A 12,507-nucleotide genomic window follows, 5' to 3' on the forward strand; every position below is an offset into this window, starting at 1 on the left:
AAATTTGTAAACTGACATCTGGTCAATTCTTTGAATTATAAACATTGTGTCGAATATATAGAAAAAAATCAATCTTTTTAAAAAATATTTTTGCTTTTAATCTTATGCTTATTCAGAAAAACGCTTAAATAGGTGTCCAACCAAATTTTTTAGAGGACATGTAAGCAAATGTTCAAACTGGTGCCTGGCCAATTTTTTCAGTTATGAATATTGTGTCGAATATATAGGAAAAAAATCAATATTTTTAAAAAATATTTTTTTCTCAAAATCTTGAACGAATTTGATTTTTGAAACGTTTTTTCATATTAAAATATGACGATCAAAGTTGAAGTATGTCTCTGATTCACTAATTCAGTATAAGATAATCGGCTTTGGTACAACTGCATTGAATTTTTTTAGAAAAATCGTATATTAAAAAAAATATTACCGCTTAAGAAAATTTGAATATAAAGTATTTTTTAAAAATTCTAGTATCATCAGTAGTTTTCCTCTTTAAAGCATGTTTTTTTCTTAAGCTAATTTTAGTAAATTTGTAACCTTTTAGCCCAATTTCAAAATATTCAACGTTTTTTTTTTTAAATTAGGATAGGCATCGAAGCGTATATTATTAAATTATTCTTCTTAAAAACCTTAGTCTTAAAAAAAATGGATATGATATATTTCATCTAAACGCTATCTATAGCACAAATTATAATTTATTTTCTAACAAACACAGTAAATCTTTATAATGTTTTTAGAATATCTAATTAAAGTTTTTTGTATATAAATATATTTTTCTACTACCGTGCGTAAAGTAATTTTTTTACGCGCTAATGCGTAAAGTAACTCGAGATTTTTGATTTTTTCCTTATGTTTTCTTTGGTAGTTGAAAACTTTTTGTATAAAACACGTATATAAAAGTCTTTTTTTAAATTTTTTTTATTCATGAAATTTGTCAATTGTCAAAAATTATAAAAAATAAATAAATTGATAAATTTTCCGTTCATAAAAAAAGAACCATTTTACATACTGGTAACATAAATAACTATTATTTATTCTAATTTAAATGATTTAAATGACTACGAATATTACAACACTGCACAAAATTCAAAAAAATATATAAGGCTTTCCTAATGATTAATATTAATAAACATCTAAATTCACCACCAATATCATAAATTGAATTTCGAGGAAGCCAAAAGTCCAGACGGCAATTATCGAATCAATAACCTAAAGAAGTCAGAACCAAATTTCGTCACAGCAAGAATAAATAATTATTTTTCTCAATGCGTTAACCAAATTAACAATAATATATCACAAACCAAATTAAATTTTTACAATGAAAATAAATGGAATAATAGTATTCAAGAATTAAATTTAAGTCTTCTTGATGAAGAAAGGGTTAACAGTATAATTAAGACCATAAAATCAAATGCTATAGGAGCTGACGGACTTTGTATAAATGATATCAAGCTTTGCCTACCTTTTTGTAAAAAACCACTTCTAAACATTTTAAATACTTGCATTCTTACAAATGTATATCCTGATATCTGGAAAAAAGCACTTATAAGACCTATTTCAAAAACCTCTAATCCGAAAGAACTAAAAGACATAAGGCCTATAAGTATTTTATCAGTAGTTTCTAAAATTCTAGAAAAGCATATTCACCAACAACTTTATAATTTTGTTAACTCATTTGGTATACTTCCAGATACGCAATCGGGATTTAGGAGGAATTATAGTACAACTACTAGTCTGGTGGGAATGTTAGATAATATAAGACTTAACGAAGAACATAAACAAAGTACTTGCATGGCGGTGCTTGATTTTAGCAAAGCATTTGATACTATAAATCACTCAATGCTCCTTGCAAAGTTGGGATATTTTGGTTGTTCCGAATCTACAGTTTCTTTTTTTGATTCCTATCTTAAAAATAGATCACATTCGGTGTTGTTAAAAACCAACAATGGAAGTTTGGAGCACTCAGGGTATCTTGATTTGGAAGTTGGTGTTCCTCAGGGCTCTATATTGGGACCTCTTTTATTTTCGATTTATGTTGCGGATATGCCTAACTGTATTGAACATTGTAAATTACAACAATATGCTGATGATTCTCAAATATACATGCCATTAAATTTTTTAAATTTTAATATTTCTGAGCAAAAAATTAAATCGGATATACTAAACATAGTTAAATTTTCCAATGAGCATAACTTAAAAATTAACCCTGCTAAATCTAACATCATTTTATATGGCTGTAAGTCAGGAATTCTGAGACACTTATATGAAAGTATAAATATTGAGATTAATGGAGAAAAAATTCCAGTTGTCAATGAAGTGAAAATATTAGGATTGACTTTAGATTCTAACTTTTGTTTTGAGACACACATTAAAAACAAATTAAATATAGGCTATATGCGTCTTAGAAATCTGTACAGATTTAAAAATGTCTTAAAGAGTAAAACCAAATATTATCTCTGCAATAGCCTCATTCTCTCCTTACTCGACTACGGTGATATCGTATATTCTAATTCTATAACATCTGAGCTTTCTAGATCTATACAAAAATTGCAAAATAGCTGTATAAGATTTTCTTATAGCGCCGCCTATCGGGAGCATATCACACCTTATTTAAACATAAATTCTATTTTAAATATGGAAAGGAGAAGAAAATTACACATATATGCCTTTATATATAAAATAATAAAGTCGGGTCAACCCCCTTATTTAAATAAGTTATTTACTACTCTCTCGCATTTACACAATACTCGTAATGTTGGAAATTTTAGGATACCTCAACATAGAACAAGTAGCTTCCACGGGTCATTTTCGGTTGTCGGAGTTACAATGTGGAATAACTTGCCAAATAATATTAAAGATTTGTCATTTAATAAATTTTACACCAAGGTTAAGCAAATTCTTCTCGACTCCCAACGAGATGCCTGGTAGCGCGGATGTAACTAGCTAGCGCAACTTGCGTTGGCTAGTTATATCTGTGCTGGTAGTATGACTAGTGGTAGATACATAGTAGTATAAACTGCAAAATCAACTAAGACCAAAGATAAGCTGGCCTATCCAATCTTTCTTTTATGGTTCTTTTTTGTCTATTCTTGTTGCCTTCCGTCGCATGCCAGCCAAATTGCTTTGCCATTTTTTGTTTCTACCCTTTTTAGTTTTAGTTTTGTTCTTTTTTAGGTTAATTAGGATTTTTTTTTTGTGTTTATTTATAATGTTTTCAAGGCCTGTTTCACGCAAATTGCGCTATCGGTTTTATATAATCGCGAAGCAGTTCCTTTTACCAGAAATTGTCAATTTTATTTTCTCATGTAGCTATAATTATATTTATAACTATTTTTTTGGTAATAAACTTTTTTGACTTTGACTTTGACTTTGAAATCTCGAACTTAAGGAAAGTTTTCGACATTCGAGATTTTAGCAAGAAACCATGGCATTCGCTGAAAAGAGGGCGCAAATTGGTCACGTGGCAACTGCCAGAGAAATATTAGATCGGATTTTCTGTCCAAGTTTATTGGGAAATTCTATGAAAAAAGAATCCTCGACCTAATAATACGAGAACATTTCTAGCTTTAAATAATTACCCTTGCTGGTATTTGAGTAAACAGAAATTTTAAAACAAGTTTATTTATAGTTCTTTAGCATTGGGTGCTCAGACGCATGTCAGAATGGCAACACCTAATAAATACAAAAAAATATATTAATTTCCAAATCGTGACATACAAAGTTTCTCTATTAAAAGTCAAAAAGTCTTGGATGGTAAGGGGTGCCTAAACGCATTGCAAAATGGCAACCGCTAATAATATTTTTAAAATTTTTTCAAGCAAATAAAAAGTTATGAATTAAACGTATGAAATAATAATAAATGATACTATATATACATATACTATGAGACTTTTACAAATGATTTTCCCTCAAAGATGTAACATTCTAAAAGCACATTTTGATTTACTTACGATTATTCGAAAGAAAAATGTTTATTTAAAGAATGACCCAGTTGAAGTTCTTACGTTGCAATTTCAAAAAGTTTGGTGAGGGACTTGTAATGTCGCCAAGTTGCACCTTTTAAGTTTCCTCGCTGCAGTTAGAAATTTTATCTTAATCCTTAAATAAACCTTAAAACTGTAAATTATTCCTTTCAGACATCAAACGACGGAAACATGACTACATCCACCCTAACGTTTATACCAAAAAAAGAAGACGATGGCAAATACCTCTCGTGTCGTGCTGAAAACAAAGTACTTTCCTCCGAAAGTTTAGAAGATGGATGGAAGTTAGAAATACATTGTAAGTATTTTTTTTAATCAATTTTTCTAATTTAGTTTAGCTGAAGTATACAAAAATGTCCTATAAAACAAAGGACGATTTTTAAAAAAATCTAGGACAGTAAGCAGCTATAAGAACCCTGTTATTTTACACTCCAGAGCATCGTAGAATAGAAAGTAATCAAAATGTTATAGCTTGGCAACTTTAAAAGGATAAAAGCATCGGAGTAGTTCGATTATAGGTCAGGGAGCTTTAGCGCTTTTAGTTTTAGTTGATATGTTGTTTAGTGACTCCTGGTAGTGATGAATGAGTGATATAAAATACTGTTTGGGTTAGTTTGGTGTTAAGGCTAATAAGATTATAAATTGGGTAGGAATTTTTTAGCATTAAGCAGTTTTAAAATAAACTCCTTTAGATATTATTTTTATACTTTTTGTATGATTTATTTGTTTGTCAATAAGTAATGCATTAAAAAACAATAAATTTATTACATAAATAGTAAGATAATCAATAATATTAATTTATAGAAAATTAATTTTGTTTTAGACAAAAGTTACTAAGAAAAATCAGATAATACGTGTATAGTAATTACCTGATTATTTCTCTTTCCCCATATAAGGACATTTTTTTTTTAATGCCTCTTGACTGTTCTTTTTTTCTCATTAATATTTTAAATATTGTTTTTAAATGGTATTTGAATTCTTACGTATTTTTATTTAATTGCCTGAGGTTTATAGGAATTAGAATTTAATTTAACCTAGGAAAAGAACATCCTTTGCGTAATAAATATATTAATTATTTTCTCCTATTTTTGCTTGTTTGTGTTACGTTATATTTTTTTTTCTTATTTCGGCTCAGTTACATTTACATAGTTTTTATTTTTTCATATAAAAACGATTTTTAAAGATGTGAATGTGTTATTATAAAGCTTTTTTTTAATATCTACTATTCACACTCACATCCTTTTTGTAGATTTTTTCTTCTTTTTTTATGTAATTTACTCTTGGTTTGCTTTCCCTTTTACCTGGTCTTTTGGTTTTTTTTCTTTAAGAAAGTTAATTGGCACCTAAAGTTTATCTCTATTTATTTATTTATTTCTTCTACCTTTTGTCCTAAATATAAATTTTTATCTTTTTTCAAATTTATATGATTCTTTTTAAATCATATAAATTTGTAAAAGTAGTTTGCTAAAATATATTAAAGAAATTCATTTTTCCAGGTACTCAAAAATTATTATCTTGTATTATTTTGTACTTTCTTTTTTTATTTATTTTTTGCTCTCTATTATACTTCATATTAAAAACATTAAATCTTAACAAAATTATTGATTTTTCATTATTATGTTCAAATTTTAAATATTTAATTTTTGCTTAGATTTTGCAGTCAAATCTGTTTTCTTATTTTATTTTCCTATTAATAATTTTCACATTCTGACGTTTTTTTATTTATTTTTAGTAATTTTGCTAAAAAATAGTTTCATTAGTTTAATCATGAAATTTTTTCATATCTTTAATAGGTAAATTTTCGTTCTTTATCCCCTAATTTATTCTTGTCTTTTTTGCATTTCTTTAAACTTTTTCTTATTTTTTTTTTGCATAGACATGGTCTTTCTTTAGTCATAAAATAAATTTATTTCTGCATCACAACTAACTCATTTTTGCCTTTTTCTTTTTAATATAATTTTTTTTGTATCTTCTTATTCGTTTTCTTTAAACCACCTTATAATATGACTTCGTTTTTAACTATATTATTACAATATTTTTTTACAAATTATTACGAGGTTTTAAAATAATTTTAACATTTATTTGGCATATTTTAAAAAAAAATATCTTATTAATTTTTGTTTATTTACTTTTCTATATTTAAACATTTACAGATTTTGTAGGAAAATTAATTAAGCTTTTTATTTTTTTTTACAAACAAGTAGTACATGTACTTTTTGGTTTTAGGTTCATTTTAATTTATAATTTTATTGCCTCTCAGCTGCTCTTTTTTCCTCCTTAATATTTATATTATTATTTTTAAAATTTTATACTCTCTTTTTTTAATTACTTTTAATTAAATTTCAAAGAAATATTCGAATGTTTTTAGGTGTTTAATGCGTTTTTTCCCTTATCTCCTTTTTTTCTAATCGTGTATAATGTCACATTATTAATTGCTTATTTTTTTTAACTTCTTCTTCGTTTTTTGCTTTTTTAATTTTTTTTCTTTACAGGCCATGTGACCTTTAACTTTTATAATATTTTTACAATGTATATAATTAAAATTCGTTTCTTATTTCATATATAAAAAATCTATATTAATAGATCAAATTTATGCATACTTTTTTTATTTCTTTCTTCTTCTGGACCTTTTCTTCCTATAATCTCTTTTTAAAATTTCTTTTTTTATATTTCTATAAATACTCTTTAAATTGCCGAGTGGTTTTGTAAAATATAATTAAGAGAAAGTTTTTTTACTACCTCATTACATGGTAATTTTTGTACTAAAAATATCAACTAAATTATTTATCCTTATTATATTCAATTTTTAAATAAATATATTTGTACTATTTATTTTCTTCTTGTCCCTCTATGCTCTTTTTCAAAAAGCATACATATTTATTGTTTTTTTATTTAAATTTTTATTTTTCTTTCCACGATTTTTGAATCCTTGAAAAAGTTTTAAGGTCTTTTTTATATAAATTCAACATAATTTTACAATAAGTCTAAGTAAAAAAAACTATAATTTAGTACATAATAAAAATCCCTTAATATAAGAACAGAAACACAAAAAAAAAACGCCGAGATTCTACACGTTCAACTACAAAATCTTAAGGCCATGAGAGAAAAGTAAAGATACAAAAACTAATAAAATTTTTTTATTACCTAAAATTTTCTTAAAAAGCATTATTTTCTGTAAAAAAAAGTTTTTCAATAATTTTACCCTATTTGATTGAATGATATGGATGAAAAACAGTCATTTTTTTAAAACAATTTCAGTAAATATTTGAGGTGTAGTAATAGAGTTTAAAAACTAGATATGTAAGTTAAACGTTGAGTAAATATATATTGAACGATATGTAGATGTGATATATTGCTTGGGATCTGTTATGGCAGGTTAACAATGGTTTTACATAGGTAATTAATTAGGATCTAATGCTAATGACCCTAATGACAATGACACCCTAGTAGACGATGCTCTCTGGAGATTATTTTACTTGGTAAAAATCCGGCATACCTCCTGGCATCTTTCGAAGATTTCCATCTCTCACGAAGAAAAAACTAATATTAAGAAACTTGATTTCTATCCAGTTTTAAAATATCATTGTACATTTGAAATCCGGAAAATGAAATCATGTTTGTATTTTGTAATAAACATGACTCGCCAAGAAAAAAGTCGGATAGTAATATAAGTTGCAAAACAATTTTTTTACCTATTTCCAAATATAATTCCATCCCTTTAACGTACGCTATCCTTTTCCCCATTTTCCTAAACTACGTTAACAACCACCCAAAAAAAAACTAAAACCTCTAGAATAGAATTTGTCTTTCAATTGGATATAATCTGACCGTGGGGAATTTGTGTTACAGATACGCCTGAAGCCCGGATTATCCTGGGGACCTCCTTGAATCCAAACGCAGTTCGAGAGGGGACCGATGTTTATTTTGACTGTATTATCAACGCACATCCGCCCGCCTACAAGGTTGAATGGAGACACAATGTAAGTAAACTATCAATGGCTTATCGTTTATTTTGTTATGCTTTATTTGGAGTTTCGATGTTACTGGCATGTTGTTACGGGTAAATATTAGGGCGTAACAGTTTATGAGGACGTTGCGGTTTTATATTAATTTTATAGTTTCTAGGAGATTTGATTTTATAGGTGAAACATTTAATTATGTATTAATTCGGAGAATGATTTGAAGTTGCTTTTTTGGTTTTTTGAATTTTTATTTTATAAAAATGGCAAAAAAAGGAGTTTCTTCAGTAACCTACCAAAGAAATACTTAAAATCAAAAACAGTTTTAAGAAAATAAGAAAATAAGAAAAACACGGGTAAACTTCTTGAGCATATTCCTGTTTTGTTTCTAGAAATAATCTTCTGAAAAAAAGGATAAAAACCTAAATAGATTAATGTCTTTTGTCCAATTTATATAGCATAGACAAAATATTTAGTGCTAAGAATCACAAAGACTATTGACAATACAGAAAGTACATTTAATTAATAACGAAAAATCGTTTTTATCCGCATATAAATATATAATGTATTATTTAATTTTTGATCTTCTCATACGATAAAATAAATAAATATGGTATTAACGGTTTGCGTGCTACCAACTACCTATCTGCAATAAATGTAACATAAACTTAGTTTGCGTGTGGGACTAGTCATAAAACTAAGTAAATAAAACAATAAAACTGTTAGAAAATAGAGTTTCCATTATCTATAAACCGATTACCCGAGAATCGGTTTATCAGTATTGCGCTTCATATATTCTTTATGATTGTTGTACAAAAAAAAAACTAATTGATTTTGCCTATCATTAAATGAAGCTTAGCCCATTTATTATTAAATACTAATAATCAATGGCCATTGGTCAGTATAATGTAGGCATTGTTATCGAATAATGTACATACATTTTTGCCTGGAATATAATTAATTATTCAAGTCTAAATATTATGTATTATAGGTGTTTTATTTTTTATAAGTTTATGCTGCAGAAAATGGCATTATTATAAATAAATGTGAATATTTCAGTCAATATTTTTTGTGAAATGTCTGCTAGATGTTATAAATTTTTTTTATTAAGTTTTTTTTTAAAAGGATAATTTTCTGAGGTATGAAAAAAAATTCACTGTAATTAACTGTAATAACTATTTTACTAAGTACAAAAACACTGTGATGTAAATAAAATTTTAGTGTCAAATCAATCTGGTTTTCGTAAGCAACAAATATCAAAAAGGTAAACTTACAAATAATATATCGAATACACGACATTTTTAGCATAATGTGCAACATGGAATTATCCTAGGTGTGTTAATAATTGTACTTTATATATAACGAGATCGTTAATGTTGTAGAATTGTTCACAGATGATACAATGGCTGGAAAAGATAATAATACAATGCAGGAAGTTATGAATAATGAGTTATTTATAACTTTCTAGCGAATATATTTAAAGGGCTTTGCAGCAATAATTCATGAACAAAAACTTCAAAATTTAAATTTTGTTTAATTGAAAACAAAAGTAAGCTTTTAGGTATTAACACAGATAATATCTAAATTTGTATAAATAATTTTGCAAAAGAGCATGAAAAAAAATTAAACAATAAAATATTTTATTCAACTCAAATTTAAACTTTTGTGTACATATCGATTATGTAACACAAAAGTACTCGAAAAAAGTAGGTTTTATGTCAAAGTTTATTTTGTTTTAAAATCAGCCAAAATTTATGACTGAGTTGCATCTATATAACTTTAAAATCAACCATTTACAGCTTATGCCAATCAGAACTATTACTAAAATTAAACAAATTTACATCATTGTCTTTATTGCTTAATGTGTCAAACATATTTTCAATTAAACCAAATATAATTTTTAGTGTGTATATTTTTTAATTCACCATAAATTTACGATAAAATAATTTTTTTATAAATAATGTACAGCTTTCAATATTTGATATTTTTTATTTTTCTTACTTTATTAAGTTTTCCTATTATTTTAAAGCAAGATGCAAGAAAATGCTTTTAATAATTAATTTATAGCTTTGGATAAGTAATTGTATTTTATTTATGTACGATCTTATGTATTGTCTTTTTTCTGATTTTATAATGACAATGACAAATAAAATATTAATAATAATTATAGAATAAGCAAAGAAAAGAAATACTTTCTTTGTTCTTTCTTCTTTATTTTAAAAAATTCGTGAAACCTTCCAGACGAGTTTAGCTTTACTACTCTTACCTAATCCGTGAATCCATGACCCGTTATCTTACCTAACCTAATAGTAATAAGCAATAAAAAATTACTGTAAAAATATAAAACATCACATACATTTCACATGCTTAATCACAAAATTTAAACAGCTAAGAAGCCTAACAGCTACACCCAACAGTATTAACTTTATTGTTAATGTTGCCTAATTTGATTAGAGAGAAATATTTCTTGCACTTACATTTAAAATTATGGATATTGTATTTTTTTATTTTATCTGATAAGGAGTGGAAAAGTTTAGTCGAGTTGTACGTGAAAGATCTTTGAAACATTTACAGTATGATATTGCGTAATAGTAAAATTTTTTTTTGGCTTATATTAATGTTATGTACAATATTCCTAGGACAAAATTTACTTCTTTAATAGGAAGAGGAGTTGGGGATTGTTCCAAATTTAACCACTTGCACTCGGATATTTTGTGCGATATGTAATCGTGTTTTTTTTTAACTTTCAAGAAGTCTGCAGCATGGGTAAGTTTAAGTAAAATTGCGAATCGAATTTGACGTGTCGTGCGTGAAACTGAAACAAGGTAGGAATTTATGATTTTGTTAAGGGTTTAGTACTCATAACTAACGTAAAAGCTTTATGACTTCTTAATTTAATAGTTATTTTTCTTGTTAGTGATATTGTTAACTATCTTTAAAATAATTTTTCGTTTAAAAAAATACATATTTTTCAATATAAATTAAAATTTATAGGGTGCCAATGAAAAGCAGAGAAAAATGTTATATTTCCAGTGGTTGGCACCTATGCCAGTTATTGGATCATTGCTGCTAATAATATTCTCCCAATCACTGGCACCCTATTCTATTTTTTTGGCTAAGATTAGTGAATCATCCATTCAAGAAACTACGAGAGGAAGATTTTGTTTCTATTTTGTACACGGCAGTGGAAAAAATTGATGCAACAACTATATCAAACGGCTTTAAAGCATGTAGATTATTTTCTTGGGACTGCAATGCAATAGACTATACCGAGTGCCTAGGAAAAATACCCATATTATTGATAGTGTAGGAGACCTAGAAGCAATGAAGGCCAGTCAGAAAGACAAATAAGTTTGACTTTGCTCAAAAAGCTAATAAGTGATGTTATTTAGAATAGCGAGAATTTTGCAGCCTTAAAAAGATTATTTAACTACCTTAATGAAATAAGTGAAGAAGATCTTTTTTCAACGTCCTTTAGGCAAATGGCAGAAGCCAATTTGGAACAAATTATACCGAAGAGGAAACAGCAAATATGTCTATTATTAGAAGAAAAAAATTATAATATTCTAAGACTTTCGGACCTAAATAAAGAATACTTCACCATTGAACCTACACTTATTGAGGTAATCGACACAAATATAGAAGAAAAGCAGAAGAATAACGCCAATGAAAATATAAATACTGATAGCGAAATTCTGACACCAGTTGATAATTTGCCGTCCATAGAATTATTTTTACCTAAACCACAAACGCCTGAGAGGAAGGGCAAAAGAGCAGAAACCAAAATGCCTTATGTTATTTCGTCGTCGGGTTTCAAAAAGATTGTTAAGGAAAAACAGCTTTAGAGGAAAGAGCAAGAGCAGAAGAATCAAAGAAAAGAAGAGAGACTCAAGCGACAGGCTGCAAAAAAGACAGAAAAGGAAAATAAAGGCAAAACTCTAACTGCAAGGAAGGATGATCATCAAAGCCATGTTAGAAAAATTTTCAGTTCTCCGCCAAAAAAGCATCTTTCTCTCTGCACACCTTTGACGACATCCACTTCATCAATGGAGAATTTATTACAAAATAAAGTTTGCTATGTTTGCGTGAAAAATATAAACAGGTCGAAACCAGGACATAGGTGTAAAAATTGTACGAGAACATGTAGAATAGAATAGAATAGAAACATATAGAATGTTTGGAAAAGAAAGGTCTATATAAAAAAGAATTTCTTTGTGCCTCTTGTTTGTCTAAGTCTTAAGGGTGCTTTTTGTGAATATTTTTATAAAACATTATATTATTAATCCTACTTTTAAGTTTAACTATTCGTGTTGTAAACCTTTGAATATTAGCTCGTTTTATTTATAAACAATATTATTTTGATATTACTTTTAGTGCTATTACATATTATAATCAAGATCAATTGTTGTTTTTTTAATAAACTGATATTATATTAATATTATCATAAAATTTTTAGTCATTAATATTTGAGGTGCGTAGTAAGCAATGTGCCAATTGGGATAATTTCGGGTGCCAATGACTGGGAAAGCGTGCCAACAATTAAGCTCTAAACTTTTTATTATTTT

The 12,507-nt window shown here is 27.1% G+C and overlaps 1 protein-coding gene across 2 annotated transcripts in view; it reads left to right on the forward strand.

Annotated features, from left to right (window-relative positions):
* LOC126742712 (protein turtle homolog B-like) overlaps positions 1-12,507 on the forward strand; it is a 472,815-nt gene that overhangs the window by 388,361 nt on the left and 71,947 nt on the right. For both annotated transcript variants that reach the window (XM_050449495.1, XM_050449496.1), the window contains exons 7-8: positions 4,137-4,281; positions 7,833-7,963. In XM_050449495.1, coding sequence (XP_050305452.1) covers positions 4,137-4,281; positions 7,833-7,963 — 276 coding nt within the window. The remainder of the gene's footprint in view (positions 1-4,136; positions 4,282-7,832; positions 7,964-12,507) is intronic.

Source organism: Anthonomus grandis, chromosome 12, assembly GCF_022605725.1.
Source record: "Anthonomus grandis grandis chromosome 12, icAntGran1.3, whole genome shotgun sequence".
Taxonomy (NCBI): Eukaryota; Metazoa; Arthropoda; class Insecta; order Coleoptera; family Curculionidae; genus Anthonomus; species Anthonomus grandis.